This window comes from Pteronotus mesoamericanus, unplaced genomic scaffold (genome assembly GCF_021234165.1).
Source record: "Pteronotus mesoamericanus isolate MK-2021 breed Mesoamerican mustached bat unplaced genomic scaffold, CSHL_Meso_final contig_263, whole genome shotgun sequence".
Lineage (NCBI taxonomy): Eukaryota > Metazoa > Chordata > Mammalia > Chiroptera > Mormoopidae > Pteronotus > Pteronotus mesoamericanus.
Window position 1 is genome coordinate 8,544,920 of NW_026555112.1, and position 16,777 is coordinate 8,561,696.

At 41.4% G+C, this 16,777-nt stretch overlaps 1 protein-coding gene across 1 annotated transcript in view; it reads right to left on the reverse strand.

The window, feature by feature from the left end:
• The window catches only part of ANO4 (anoctamin 4), a 323,866-nt gene that overhangs the window by 108,487 nt on the left and 198,602 nt on the right, over nt 1-16,777 (reverse strand). The window contains exons 7-8 of the mRNA XM_054574503.1: nt 8,116-8,216; nt 4,614-4,658 (exon numbers count right to left, since the gene is read on the reverse strand). Coding sequence (XP_054430478.1) covers nt 4,614-4,658; nt 8,116-8,216 — 146 coding nt within the window. The remainder of the gene's footprint in view (nt 1-4,613; nt 4,659-8,115; nt 8,217-16,777) is intronic.

Sequence of the window (16,777 nt, forward strand, 5' to 3'; positions counted from 1 at the left end):
CCACGAGAATTTGAGACTATTGGAAATCAATGTTGTATTACTGGTGTACGACCAGAACAACAACTTGTACATGTGCCTTTCAGTTTATAATATAAGACCTGGCTACAAAGAGACAGACACTCTTCATCATCTAGACCAGCCTGTTCTGGGGTGAACGCAAGAGTTAAAGTACACACACAGTGTTCTGACAAACTGCATTTCAAAATTTACGCCAGATACTGGGCTTCACAAAGTTACACCACCAGAGTGATATCCAAGACTTAATTCTATGTGGTAAGCAACAAAATGTATCCTAAGAAGCCATTCTGCATCACAGTGTCCTACCAGTGCAGTTAGATTCTCCCCCTGCTCCGAATCTTCTACGGCCTTTTAATGCCCAAATCTGTCCGTGGTTGCGATTTACGCACTCAAAGTAGCATCCACTTTTTCAGGCCAGAGATTAGTGTTTAGGAAGTTATTCTTCCAGTTCTAGAAATAAGGATTTTCCAAGCTCTTGTTCACGCAATACTCCCCTGCCCCTACACACACGGAGAGAACGTGACCGGACATGCTCCTCTGCTCTTCTCTCTCCGCTCTAAATCCCACTCCTTCCTTCTCCTTTCCTCTGCCACAAAACTGCATCAAGACAGAAGTAACCCTCAATGTTTCTAATTCATTGGGACCTCATCTGTTCTCCACCAGCTGTAATTGGGTTTCCATTACCCTCCACTCCGTGGTCATCAGTCTAAAAATGTCGTCCTAGACCAGCAACGTGGGCATCATTTGGGATCTTGATGGAGATGCATATTACTGAGCCTCGCCGCAGGGACCCTGGGAATGGGCCCAGTGATCTGAGTATGAAAAAGCCCTGCAGATGATCTGCATGCGTGCTAAAATTTGAGAGCCGCCACTGCATGCAGACTGCTAGCATGGTGGTTACCATGGTAACCAAAAACTGATTCTCAGCTCTTCTGCTTCATCAGTAGCTGTTCATTTAAGAAACAGCCATTCTTTGGGGAACTCATTCCTCACACTGCCCTCCCTTAGTTCTCCTTCTACTTCTTAAATAGTTCCTTTTCTTGCTCTTCCCATTTCTTCCTGTCTCCTTAATGGAGAGTTTCCGAAGAATGGCCACTGGCCCTCTCCTCTTCTCTCTCTGCATCCTGCTGTGGGAAATTCTATCTGCTCCCCTGGCTAAAGTCATTACATCTATCCCTTTGACCCCCAAGTTGTATTCTCTAGCTTTACCTCTAGCTTCAACTGTTTTACCCCTCAGTTCCAAAGGCTTTCAGGACACTAACATCTCAAAGCCCGAGTGTGAGTTATACAGAATTATTAAAATGAAAACCATCATCTTTCTTACTATGACTCTATCTCTTCTGGATTTCCATTCTTTCACCTCCTACATTTTCCCAGTCCCTTAGGTAGGGAAACCTCTTTCTCTTCCCAACTCCCAATTTCCAAATACCTGCTAAGTGCTAAGTCCTTTTGGCCTACAGTTTCACACTATTTCTCATATACTTTGCTTTTTGCCCTGTAGATTATTTGTTGTCTACTCAGAAGGCAGAACCACAGCAAAAGAGAGGAGGATTATGGGGGAACTTTCTCACAGTCAGAGAGGCCCACAGATGTGGAATTCCCTATCTCCAGGGATAAGGAAACATGGGCTGGTGACCATATAGCAGAGGGTCAACTACCTGCTAAGTGGTCGGATTTGATGACACTTGATGTCCCATCCAACCCTGAGAGAACGTGGTTCCTTTTATCACCATTCTCTGTCAGTCCCTCATCGCCCAGAGTGCTAGCAAATGTTTCAGTCCTAAATCTGCCTGCCACTTTAGGCACACCTGGCCCTTCTATGCTTCTTTCTTTTATGCTCTTCTTTCCCCCCATCCCAATCATCACACGTGAGTAAAGATTCATTCATTCATTCGCTCATTTCACCTACTGTGTGCCAGGTGCTGGAAATACAGAGTTGGATAGATCATCCTTGCCTTCACATCCCATCCAGGTGGAAAGATGGGCATCTACAGAGATTGCAGCGCAGGTTGTTGAGGGCTTAGGGTACCAATGGGAGAACTGAGAAAAGGCCTCCTTTATCCTGGTCAAAAGGCCCAGCCATGTGGACTGAGTTCTGAGGACTGAGTGGGCATTACCTTGGTAAACGAGGTGGGAAAGAACCTTCCAAAAGAACCACTAAATTCAAAGGCACATAAACCCAAGTAAATAAAATGTGTTTGGAAGCCGTAAGTGATTCAGTGTGGATGGCACAAAGAGTTATGGGCAGGAAAAGATGGGTGAAGGCAGTTTATAAAGGCTGTGCTATAAGCTGAAGACTTTTAACTTTATTTTCCCACTATGAGGAAGCCAACAAGTGACATGATCAGATTTGCTACATAGGGAGATGACCAGAGGAGAGTTTGGAAGGGGGTCAGAAGAGAGGAGGAAAGTAAATTGATGTAAAATGGAAAAGAGGCAATGAGAGCTCAGCTTTGGCAAAGCAGTAAGAATGGAGAGTAATAATGGATGGATTCAAAGATATTTCTGGGGCAGCATCTGGGGAACCTGAGAGACCAATTACAGGAGGAGGAAAATCATCCAGAATGACCCTTGGGTTTTAAATTAGGTTACTGTGTGGGTGGTGGACAAGGTCTGTCCAGGGAAGATTAAGTGGAGAAAATGACAAAATCAGAACAGTTGGTGGACTCGTCATTATAGGGTAAAAGAACAGAGAGACAAGAGGAGATGGATAACAAGTTCAGAAGCAGAAAGGGAATGGGAGGTATAACAGGACCTAAGGTTATTATTATAGAAACCATTTATTGAATATCTACTGCATCCTAGGCACTGAACTTCCCATCGACTCTACATGGTGGGAATTAGCACCTTCATTTTACAAATATGGAAAATTTAGGCTCAAAGATGTGAAGAAAGTTGCCCAAAGTCATCCAGTGCCAATTTAAAGGCAGGCTTCATGTTCGATACTTAACGAAGGCTGCTTGGCAAATTTGGGTAAGAGTAAGCATTCTCCTCACTCCCCATTCCATTAAGCATCTGGAGTGTATTGCATTTAATAGATTGAAATCCAATAATATGTACAGATTATATATTTCCACTGTGCCATAAAAGTTGGGAGAAGCTCCTCTTTGTTGTGTTTCCTTCAGGTTTTACTTAATTTAGGTTTTCATTCACTCCAGCCACAGTCAGGCAAATGCTTAATTTAACGAGAAGGTGGAGATGGACCTATCATCCTGATCACTGGTTTGCAAGGTAAGTTTCAGAACCAGTAGCATTAGCCTCACTTGGGAACCTGTTAGAAATGAAAATTCTCCAGCCTCACAGTAGACCTACGGAGCCATACGCTCTGGGAATGCGGCCCAGGCCCCCCGGGTGACTCTGAGGCTGGCTGACATTTGAGAACTACTGATACAGGTTTAAGTATTGCATCAGGCTTTTACAGAATGTCTATGTTATGTCACAAGGGACTGACTAGTCTATATCATGGTGAATTCAGGTGTGATGGCTACTGCCTACGGAAAGAACTGCTGATACGCCTGCTGCACAGGGAAGTCTTGGGAAAGCACATTTCGTTTCCTTGGCTGCCAATTCTCACACCATACTCTGTTCAGTGTATGGGCATTTGAGTGGCCCCACCCAAAATTACCGATCACTCTTACTTATCATTCCACAGAGCACAAACAGGGTGACCTTGAAGCCTAAATCCCGCAGAACTGAATTAAGTATAGAACTTTCGGAGCAAGGTAGCTGTTTCCAAGTTTAAGCATCAGCTCAGCTCAGGGGGAATGGTCACATAAGACCAATTAAATTTTTAAATTAGATGGCTAATGACCATAACTCAAAGTAGTGGAGGAAACGCTTTGTAAAGTACATGCTTGTAAGCACTATGCTGTACATCTGAAACTAATACAAAATAATATTGAATGTAAACTATAATTAAAATGCCTTTAATTAAAAGAAAATAAAAATAGAGTTAGAAAAACTTCATGAATGCTTCCCTTTCCTTCCTGGCTTCTCCACAAACAATAAAAACAAGGTTTGGAATGACAGATGGTACAGTAAAGGCAACCTTCATCTGGTGGATTCTGGTTTTTTGTTTGTCTGTTTTTTGGTGGTGAGGTAATACATCTACATACTTTATTAACAAAATATTGACAACACACAAGGCCCCCCACCTATGGGGGCACCCGGCAACCATCAGCTTTCCGAGAGGGCGACTGTCTGCACTTCAAGATTTCAATTCACATATAGAGTGGAGAGGGGAATTCATGTGGAAAAAAGGAACACTCAGGCCAAAGATGCTCTAAACAGTTGGGATGTTTGATGATTTATCCAATAGAATGGGCTTAAACAAACAAGCAGAAACAGCCCCAACATCCTGATGAACTGCACCCTCCCAAGTGTGGATAACTCAGAGGAAACACTCTGAGAGGGATGGAAATTTTCATCTTTGCTTTTTTTTCCCCCCCAGGCTAAGCTGAAATAGCTATTTTTGGAATGCGCAGAGCAGCCAGTTTTCCCATGTGACAAAGGCCCCTCTTGTATTCTTTGTCATTGTTGGAGCACACAATGCAGCAGATCAGACAAACACTCTCACGACAGTGCATGCTACTAACCTGCTCATGAACTTGTACCGGCGGGGCAGGTAATAGATTTTTCTCCTGGAAGAACAGCAAAAATGAAGCCAGTCGAGAAGAAAACCCATCGTCAGTTACAGTTTGAACTAGCAAGGAAGGAAAGGAGATTGAAGATAGAAGCCTGTAAGAGGTGAAGAAGAAAAAACTAAAAAGAGATTAACAGTGAGGAATGTAGTGGGAACATAGGGCATGCGTTTTTGAGTCATGAAATCTTATGAAACATTTTCCATTGATATTCCTCTCTCTCCTCATTACCATAATTTTTATGGTTGTCACTGGTCTATAAAACCTGTACAGGGCAACGATTTGGAGAAATTGGTATTGGTATGAATTCAGCTGAGGTCACCTTTTTCTCAGGGACGCAGAGATGGGCTGCCAGCCTGCTGTCCATGTACATAACTTAATGGAATGCTATTATATTAATTAATATTTATATAGCACTTTATGTTTACAGGATCCTCCTCTCATTTGATATAAGCAAGGGTTATAGAAAAATATAAACATTTTACAACCAGAATGGGAAGAACACTAATTAGTTAGCAGCAACACCCGGCTGGAAATAACCACACTAGGACAGGTTGCCTAACCAGTGGCCCTGGTTCTAGCCAAATTAACAATGTAAACTAAGGAATCCAGGGAAATATTTTTAAAAATTGAACTTCATATGTCATACTTTTGTGTATCAGCATTGTTTAAACGTTACCAATGAATATTCTGGGTGTAGTTGGAATGAAAAACACAGGTGTTGGCTGCTTTATTAAAATGCCGCCTCTCTGTCAATATTTTGGGCTTCAGCCAATGGCGTCATCATGAAACAAGGGTGGTTCCTATGTATTCCAAGCTGTTACAGAGCTATCTCGCTTTTGAAAAAATGTAAAGTTTATACCCCTAAAATTATTTTTCATTTCTGTGAAAACTAAAGAACATACCAGAGTTGTTAACAGGCAACACTACAGAGACAATAAAAAGATAAGTGGTTGCCAGGGTTTTGGGTTGGAGTGGGGGTGGAGGATGAAGAGGCAGAGCCCAGGGGATTTTTAGGGCAGTGAAACAGCTCTCTGGGATACCTTGACTGCAGATACAGGACATCTGCAGCTGTCAAAACCCATAAAACTGTTCAACAGAAAAAGTGAACCCTAAAGTGATTTATGGACTTCAGTTAATAATGATGTATTAATACGTGTCCATCACTTATAAGAAATATACCACGCTAATACAAGATAAGGAAACTGCACGGGGTCAGAGGGGGTGGGTGTATGGGAATACTCTGCACTATCTACCCAATTTTCTGTAAACCTAAAAATGCTCTAAAATAGTTTATTAAAGAAAACCCCCATATTCATGGACATATCGGTGTTTAAAAAGCAGGTTTTATTGGCAATTCCCCACAAGAAACCTATTCCTCAACTTCCTTTTAAATACTGCAGGAGTCTAAACGTGGGATTCAGAAGTGTAGTTTGTAGAAAATAATAAATACAGATAAGATGATTTAGGCAGTCACATTCAGGCAAAGCGATGTTTGTACACTTTGTTGAAATAATGCAGCAGGATAGTTCCTCTTTGGGAAATGCATATACCTCCTTAGGCTACAGTTATTTGTCTGAAACATCAGATGAGATGATAGCATAAATTTTAACTGCATTTAGTTGAATCAAGTAAAGCCACCCTCGGGTCAACTCACATCAATATTAATAACCCTTATTAGTGTTCACACATTAACAGTGTTTTCTCCTAAAATTGTTGTGCTACAGGAATCCCTACATTTTAAAAAGGAGATTATTATTCATTATTTATGGTTTTCATTTTATTGCTTGGATCCTATTCTCTTACTGCTACGTCAGAAAAGTATGAACACCGCTCACAGGCAGCACTTTCCTGCTCGGAAATGGGCATGCACAAGTGTCGCCTATGACGTGGCTGGGTCTTCCACATAGGAACTCCCTCAGGGTACCAAGGGAAATTGCTCTACATTAACCATGCTCAAGTTTCCACAGTCTGCTCGGGTTCTTGGCTCCAGGCAGGTGCTCTGACAGAAGGTTTTGTGATTTCTTTTGGGGAGGGGGTATCAATTTCACTAAGTTTCACTGCCTTGCTTTTACCAAAAGGTAGACTTTTGGCTTTGTTGGTTGGTAGATGTTGGTGTGATATGTGACTCTATCTATGCATATTTTGTAGCAGTCCTTATGTGTGATATAGTATTAATCCATATTAGTTATAGCATTGTTAAATAATTGGCTTTAATTAATTACAATTAGAGTGTAGCAATTTTCAATGGAAGGTAAATGGATAATCTTTCTCTCTTGTAGTAAAAATATATATAATTTAAATACTTGGGTTCTTAGATTTTCTGTTGCAACATTTTAAATACAAAAATAAATCCAAAGATTAGAACTGTGTTTATCTCAATTCCTTTGAGAATTCTGCCTCAAGGCAAATAGATGCTAGAAGTCTAAGCCTCTATTTTGACTTAATATTAGAATACAATGGCCAACAAAGAATGTACACCAGGGAGATATATTACAGGGCTATCAATGGAAACTGCCCTTCTCTAAATGTGTCCCTAGTTCCTTTCTATCTCTATGACTGTAGCTGATCCTTTGTCTCTATTACTTTCCACAGATAAATTAAGAGGTATATTTTAGAACTGTTGGTGCCAGTTTCCCTAGTTTTTGTTGTCTGACCTGGTCTTAGTGGCACACTGCAAGCCCAAAGCATGTAATGATTTAGTTCCTTTGGAACTGTCCTTGGTAATAAAACCCTACACTTCCTTTTGAAGCTTCCATTATGGACTTCCCACATATCTGGGCATTTATACTTTCAAGTTTAGCACTTTGTTTTATTTCTATCTAGCAAATGAAAATCACTTTTCCTTAACCTGTAGGGAAAATAAGAATATTCACTGTGGGATGAAGGTAAATTAATCTTTTTAAATAACTAAGCTATCCACTCAAGATATTTTTTATTCCTCTTGAAATAAATAACAGTGCTTATCTTTGCACTGTACTTATAAACTGACTTTTTAAAATTAAAAAAATGGTTATTGTAAAAAATAGAGCATGTTTTCATGAAATTTCTTGAACTTGTTTCTATGGAAGTGGATTTTAATGTTTTTCTGGAAGGAATCTGTCAGTAAGGACCATGCGTATCGCCCAGCACCACTGATGCTCGGAGTCTGACTCATCAGAGCAGCCGTACAAAAGACTTCCAAACACGGCACTTTGGAAAGGAAAATGCCACTTGGAAAATGCTTTTCACAGACACTTGAAATATCTAACTGCCAAGGGATGGATTAGCCAGAAATTCAAAGAAAAAACCATGAAATCTTTATTGGCCACAAAGACCTACTGTACTTCCTAAACATCTGAAGGATTTTCTTCTTTAATAGCATTCTAGCCTATATTTCAGTTATATTTATCCTGAGAGAGGAGCACATTAGCTTTATAGTGAAGCAGCAGAGTGGGGAAAATACATTTACACCTACCTGAAAGGCATTCTTACATTCATTTGTTCTGCGTATCTTCCAAGCACTTCCCATGGGGCATGCAACTTCACAAAGATAATGTCACTATTTATTAGAGAGGACTGAAACAGAAAAAAAGAAACTAAATTGAAAAGTATATCCAAGTCTCCTGTGGTTTCAACTGAGTTGTAACTTAGAAAGCATGAACTTGTACGGAGTTTAAGTTTGGGGTGTTCTACAACAATAATTGGGCCGTTACACGTGCATGTATTCGTTCAACAAATACACCACTGTGCGTCAGGCGCTGGAGACCCAGCCGTGAACAGGAGATAGAAATGACATTGCCATTCTGCAAAAGTATTTTTTTTTTTTTTAAAGATAGGCAAAAATCCAAAAAGAGGCGGATAGATCCAGATAGTGATGAATGTTCCGAAGATAACAAGTAATGGAAAAAAGAATTATGGGATTGGGAGCACACACTAGGGGTCAAGGTAAGGCCTCTCCGAGGGGCAGACCTGCTGTGAGCTAAGGCACAAAGGAGCCGGAAGGTAAAGGGCACGGGATGAGGCTCCAGGTGCGAAGGCCCTAACTTGGGAAATTGTTTGGTATGGTCTGTGTTCGAGGGACAGAAGGGAGCACAGGCTGAGTATATGAACTATGACGTCGGCATGGGAAGAGGTGGAAAGGTGAGCAGGGCCCAGAGTGTGCAGTGCTTCACAAGACAGTTGGAATTTAATCTAGGAACACCGGGGGGTCGTTTGGACTTGGGTTTTCCAAGATCATTCTGGCTGCTTTGTGGAAAGACGATGCTAAGGGAGGGTTCCAGGGGAAGCAGAGAGCGGGAGAGATGCTCTCAAGCACCCAGACCACGGAAAGCTGGTGGCGGTGGCAATGGAAGGACTTAAGAGACATGAGGCTTAAACATGGCTCAGCATCAGGCAAAGCAGTTTCATTTTTTTTAACCTGGCTTTTTTATTTTTTATTGCTGACACTGTGACAGATGTCCCCCATTTCCCCACCCCACCGTTTCTCCCTCCATCAAGCCCCGTCTCCGCCGGCAGCCTTCACCACACTGCTCTCCGTCCATGGGCCATGTATACATGCGTGCATCCTTTTCGGCTAATCTCCTCTAGTCCTCCCCGCTTTCCCTCCCCCCTGAGAGCTATCAGTCTGGCCCATGTGTCCACGCCTCTGGTTTTATTTTGTTCATCAGTTTATTTTGTTCATTAAATTTCACATATGAGTAAGATCATATGGTGTTTATCTTTCTCTGACTGACTGATTATGCTTAGCATAATATTCTCTAGGTCCACCCATGCTATTGAAAGAGGTAAGAGTTCCTTATCTTTTACTGCTATGGAGTATTCTAGTGTGTAAATGTGCCACAGCTTTTTAATCCACTCACCTACTGATGGGCACTTGGGCTGTTTCCAGACCTCGGCTACTGTAAATGATGCTGCTATGAACATAGGGGTGCATGTATTCTTTCTCAAATAATTAAAAATGGAACTGCCTTTTGACCCAGCAATCCCACTTCTGGGAACATATCCTAAAAATCTGAAAACACTAATCAGAAGGAATACAGGTAAAGCATTTTCAAAGGACCCCAAACCTTTGCCTCCTGTGGGGCTTTTTATCATAATTTAGACGGGGAAATAAACTAGGTATTCCCACCCTGATAACCACGCAACAGATTTTGGCCTATGACGCTGGCCACAGGGACATCCCCAATGAGAAAATGTCTCTTTGGAAGCCATTTCCCAGGCGGAAGCTGGAAGGAAGTAGAATAAAGATGAGAAAACAGTGAGCCAAGCCAGAGTCAGTTAGGCCAACGGCCAATGGTTTACCCACCTCTTTCTCACACAGGGTTTCCTGGACTGCACTCTACTCAAGCTTTTATAGTTTAAGAATATTCACAGATACATTAGGCTTCTGTGGCTGGACTCTCCTTATAATAGCATTTAGAATATTTTTACATAACTGACAAAGATAGAAGCTCAACTTTAGGCTCCTATGCTACAAGAAACTGTTTTTCAATTGTAGAGGACGTTTGATTATAACTCATTCTCGTACTTTCATTCAGGGTCTTCTTGCTGGGCTTATAAATACTGTACTTAATTCATAAGAACTCCTTGAGATAGTATAAAAATCAAACTGGTGTCAACTACAATGTTTTCAGGACTCTGGTGATGCTAAATTTCCCACAGAAAAGAGCGTGAGGGGCCAAACCCCCTATGGTGGGGGAGGGACACCCTCCGATATTGCTCTGAAAAATCAGACTTACTGGTAGTTCAGGCTGAAATAAGCTTCTACCTTCAAGTTTAGAACAAGCAGGCCACTGACTGTAAGCCCCATGAGGACAGGGGATGTTTCTGTTACTCACGGTCAGTTCCTCTGGGCCCAGCACAGCGCCGGCTACAGAGGAAGCACACAACCAATAGCTGTGTGAGCCATGAATATGGCTAGTGAAATGCCAACAGTCAATCCTGGCCCAGGGGAAGGCTGGGCGTCCTGTGAGGCAGGAAGTGACTGTTGATGAATTAACTCTTGGAGTGAACACAAGTTACTGTGAATGAGGGAACCATCCAGAAAACGGACAAGCCAGTAACCACTGAAGACATCAGAAGATGACCAGTGCTGTGTCTCTTTGTACAAACTGCTTTTCTGTTTAGTAATGTATTACATTCAGTCCCCCCTGAGCAGGGCACTTAGAGCCAAGAAGCCAGGGGAATGAACTCTCAGGCAACAATACCTGTACAGAACATGTAGAAGGATAACTCATACACACAACGCTCTCTGTCTCACCCCATTCATGTCTGCAGTCACCTGGATGCCCTGATTGGAGATGGTCTCACAGCTCATCAGTTGAGCACTTCTGTGCTTTGAAAAATATTGCCATTTGTGTTTCAATATATAGCACAGTTATCCCAGTAATAAAGCAGACTTATGACTGTATTTCCTAAAAACGGATCTTTTTTTGTTTATACCAAAGATATATTTCAGAGTCAAGAAAGGTTTTGTGGCTTCTTCACTTGGAAATTTTAATTGTGACAATGAAAGTCTTTAAATTCACCTAGCTTTCCTACAAGATTCTATACTCATTATTATTTCTTCTTCCATCCAGGAGAAAAACCATTAAAAATGTACAATCAGGAAAACAATCTGGGAATGTGATGGATTCACAGAATCTGCCGAACTTTGATTTAGTGGGAGAATAATCATTTTACAGATCCTCATGAATGCATGAAAACTTTAAGAAGAATACATTAGTATATTCCACTTAGGGTACCTTTTAAAAATGCCACATTCCTGTATGTGGAAAAGCCAAGTTCATTATCTGAATACTGAATCAACTAAAATTCAAATGTGGGATCTTATCTATTTTCAGCATAAAAAAACAGCTGTTTTGATTCACTCAGCATGATTTAGACTTATTTTTCTTGTTATTTTAATTACCATAATTATAAGACCACCTCTTAGATTTTCTTAGTGCTCTGAATTCTGAAAACACTTCCACACATGAATTTCATTTTATTCCCACGCAAACCTTGTGAGAGAGGCTTTCCTCCAGTTTCTTAAAGAGGAAGGAAAGAATGGGTCAGTGACCCTACCACCGAGTCGGGCATTTGTCCCCAGCAGAGCTGAGTCCGTACCCGCATCCCCTGACTCCCTTGTCAATTTAATCTAATAAACTCTGAGGTTTAAATAAATCTAGGGCTTTGTACATGCATTGAAGATGCATAACCCATGAATTGTCCCTTTATCAGTTTATACAAACTCATCTGAAAAGAATTTCATATTTTAGAAAACAAAGCAACAAAAAGGAAAATAAGCTGTTAATGAGCTGAGACTTGATTTAAGACTATTATACTTTATTTTGATAATCTTGAGAAAAAATGTTAATGGCATATACTAGAACGATGATGAATGTTCATAGGTCCTGCATGTGTGGACACACATCTGTGCTTGTGTGTACACACATGTGCTCATGCCTGTGTGTCTTTGTGTGTATAAGGCTTATTATCTGTATTCAGTTTTTCAAGGAGGAACTGAACTTCAGCCCAGAAAAAATAAATGTGAAACAGATGATTGCTAATTATATGGCTTATATGTCACTCTTTTCTCTACTGCGGAATGATTATACTACTGTTTCTAAATAGGTTTTTCCTCATTATTAAGTATTTCTTTCCACATAAATCCAAGTATGAAAGTGCCAAAGTGAAAAGAAATGAGAATGACTTTTTTGAAACCTAGAGTTGTTCCATTAACATGCTGCAATAAAAATCCCTTAGGTTAGCGCTCTGGGGAGAAGAAAAATGACCATTTAGAGAAGTTTGGAAAATATCCTTAGAGAATAACTGGAGAAATTAAGTAGTAGCATGGAAATTATCTGGAGTAGAAATTGATACGACCCACAGGAAACATTCCTCTTCCACCTTCATTCAGCAAGAATATATTGAACCCCTTCTATACTAGATATTAGGAATGTAAAGGTATTATAAAAATCACGGTCCTTGCCTTGGTTTGTCAAAAATCAGTAAGCGAAGGTTGGATAAGGTGATAGTTAGAAAGAGGAAAAACAGCATGTTATCATCTAAACCAAGCAAATCCATCTCACTTCCCTACATGTCATAACCCCGGACACCACTGCAGAGGAGCGGACACTGAGGGACAAACAGGGTTGGGACTAGGGTCATGGAGGTAGATTATAAATTCAGTTTTGGAAGAGTAAAGTTCAAGATACCCGTGAGAAGATGTGTTGTGGGCAGTCAGATGAACAAGTCTGGAGCTCAGGGGAGCAGTTGGGGCCAGAAATACAAACTAAGTGTGGCTGAGGTATAGACAATATTAAAGCCACGGGATTGGATGGGGTCACTCTGGGAGCGAGTATAGGTCCAGAACCACATAGAGAGCTGAATCACAGAGGTTAGTTGGAAATGCGGATTCTGAGGCTGTATTGCACATACTCATATTCATATATCTACCTCTTACTGGCTCTGTGACTTGGGCAAGCTACTGAACCCCTATGTGCCTCAGTTTGTTCAACTGTAAAATGGGTAATGATAGCAATACCCATCTGCTGAATTGTATTAAATGACATATACAGGTAACATGCACACAGTACATCTAAAAACATGTTAGTTATTATTATCTCCAAGAGGGGCCACACCATATCAGTGGTGGTGGGGAGATCACAGCACTCATCCAGGTGACAACCGGGGAAGGCAACAGATAAAGAACCAGTGGCTGGGGAGGATTTTCCTTCCAGTCTTTGACGACAAGGCTAAACCAGAAGAAATCCTGAAAGTCCAGGACCCAAATCCTGTCTCCTGTCCCCCCACAGTACCCAGCCTCTACTACATGTTCCTCTAAGGACATTCATTTATTCATCAACAGTCAACAGACCAAATCCCTACTTTCGTGAAGTTCAAGTTCTGTTGGGGACCTTCAATCAACATGCCTCTCTGTGCTTACAGGAAGAATATAGAAGGGTAACAAAATACAAAGTAAGGATGAGAAGGAGACCTATTTTAAATAGTGTGGACAGGCCTTTTGATAAGGTGACATTTGAGCCGAAACCTGAAGACAGTGCAGAGAAAGGCTGTTCCATTACATAAAAAGAGCATTCCAGGCCACAGGAGAGTCAAAGGCAAAGAGCCTGAGGCATATACATATATGCTGACGGTTCCGCTTACTGAACACAAAGGGGTCAAATCAGGGTAGCCACTTGCATCTGTTTTATATCCCTGTAGGCAACTACCTGGATAGCATTTCTCATAACCACGCTGTTAGTAAGACAAAAGGAAACCCCTAAATGCTGGTCGGGGTGAGAAAGGAGATATTAATTTCCAATTGGGAACACCTATAAGCCTCTTGAAGAAAAAAAATAGTGGTGATAGAGGTGGGTAGTGTTTGGGGGCTTTTGTACACATTAAATGATCTAATCTTCAGGCCAGTCCTATGAGGCAGGCATTGTTATTGCCCTGATTGCTAGCAGGAGAGGAACTAAAGCACAGCGAGGTTGGGTACCTTGGCTAAGGTCACACCCTGAGAAAGGAGGGCACCCAGATTCCCACCAAGGCAGCTGGGCTTCAGAACTGCTGCTCCACAAGAGGAAGACGAGGCCAACGTGAACTCAATTCCATTGTCATTTTGTTTTTTGGGAAAATGCTTATTTACATATTAGAACCCAGGGTACAGTGCATGCAGTTTCCTCTGCACCCTAAAATAAATGTTAAGGCCAGAGGCAAAAATAAACTTGAAGCCTGGGTCTACTACTCATTACCTGTGTGTCTCTGGGCAAGTTACTTAGTTCATGAGCCTTAGTTTCCCCATTTGTAAAGTAAGGATAACAATGACTACCTTGCAGGGTTGTTCTAAAGCTGACATAGTTGTACAGTAGCTGATTTAATAAGTAAAAAAGGAAAAAACAAATGAGACTGCATCAAACTAAAACATTTTTGCACAGCAAAGGAAATGTCAACAAAATGAAAAGACAACCTACTAAATGGGAGAACATATTCACCAATATATCTGATAAGCGGCTAATATCCAGAATTTAGAAGGAATTTATAAAACTCGAAACCAAAAAAACAAAAAAAATCCAATTAAAAAATGAACAAAATGACTTGGATACCTCCAAAGAGGACAAACTGATGGCCAATAGACATATAAAAAGATGCTCAACAGTCACTAATCATCAGAGAAATGCAGATTAAAACCACCATGAGATATCACCTCACTTCTGTCAGAATGGCCATCATCAATAAATCAACAAACAGTGAGTGCTGGCAAGGATGTGGAGAAAGGGAACCCTAAAGCGCTGTTGGTGGGAATGCAGATTGGCGCAACCATTGTGCAAAGCAATATGGAGATGCCTCAAAAAATTTAAAAAATGAAATTGCCTTATGACCCAGCAATTCCACTTCTGGGAATATATCCAAAGAAACCTGAAACACTAATTCAAAAGAATATTACCACCCATATGTTCATTGCAGCGTTATTTACAATAGCCAAGATCTGGAAGCAGCCCAAGTGCCCATCAGTAGACGACTGGATAAAAAAAGCAGCGGTTTGCACAGCCATAAAAAAGAAGAAAACTTTGCCATTTGCAACAGCAGGGATGGACCTGGAGATTATTATACTAAGTGAAATAAACGAGTCAGAGAAAGACAAGTAGCATAAGATTTCATTTATATGTGGAATCCAATGAACAAAATAAACTAACAAAGTGGAGACAGACTGATAGGTATGGAAACAGATTGACAGCTGTCAAATGGGAGAGGGTTGGGGGCTGAGTGATAAGGGAGAAGGGATTAAGCAGAGAAAAAAAAAAGACTAAGACACAGACAACAGTATGGTGATTGTCAGAGGGAAGAGTGGGTGGGGGTGGGTAAAAGCGGGTAAAGGGTGGATAAATGGTAATGGAAGGAGACTTGACTTAGGGTGGTAAACACACAATACAATGTATAGATAACGTGTTGTATAACTGAAACCTATATAATTTTATTAACCAATGTCACCCAAATAAATGCAATAACAATTAAATGTATATAAAAATAATTTCCTTCTTTCTTCCATAGCTACTGAATGCTTGGTAGTTATTCTGCTAACCCATAGATGATGCTAGAATTTCCTAATGGACCTGGAATCTAGCCTCGGAAACTGATAGAGAAATGTACATTCTGGAGGGTGATAGGAGCTAAAGTAATTGCTAAGCAATTTCAGTTCCTCTTCACTGGGCTGCCACCTAACCAGCTGTGTGTCATTGGGTGAGTGACTTGCACTTTTTGCGCTTCAGCTTTCTCTGAAAAATGAGAACATATATCTCTAAAACAACTTTTACATTTTTAAATTCTTGATTTCTGTAGGGACACACCAGAATTTGTGAGTGTAGTTCAAAAAAGCTCTACAGCTAATTTTGATGCAATTCTCTCTTCACAGCGCACGCGCGCGCACACGCACACACACACACTTGCGCACACTCACATACACTGACTGTACCTCAGTAGAAAGAAGCCTGGGAGGTATTATGTTTCTAAATGGTTGCAGTGTTCATTCCCTAAAACTGACATTAGCATTAGTGACAGGAAATAGGTGTGTAAAATAGCTACTTACTCCCCATAGCAGATCTTCTAAATGGGGCTTCCCCGAGGACTCGACCCAGGTCCTGGCCTTGTCTCCCTGGGTGATCACAACCCTTTCCAATGGCTTCAGATGTCACCTATTTTCTGATGTCTCCAAGACTCACACCTTTGGTCCAGACCTTTCTTCCAAATTCCAGACCAGCACAGCCGACGGCCGATGTGACATTGCTCGCGAGTCTCAGTGTGTCTAAAAGGAGTCTCCTGCTCCAGCGCGGCTCCTCAGGGGCCCCGGGTTTGGGAATGAAGCAACTACCCATCCAGTTGGTCAAGTCCAGGAGTCACCTCTGGCTCTCTGTTCCCCTGCCCCACCTCCAATTATTCACCATGTCTTCTTGATTCTACCTCCTACATGGCTCTCAAATCCATTGCTCCTCTCCACCGCCCCTGCCACCATCCTCGTTTAAGCCACCACCCTGTCTCCTTGGCTGCAACAGCCCTCTCGCGGGGCTCCCTCCAGTTCCGTTCTTGCCTTGTATATTCTCTCTGACAGCAGAGACATCTTTAAAAATGCATATGATCTATGGTTTCCCGCGGCT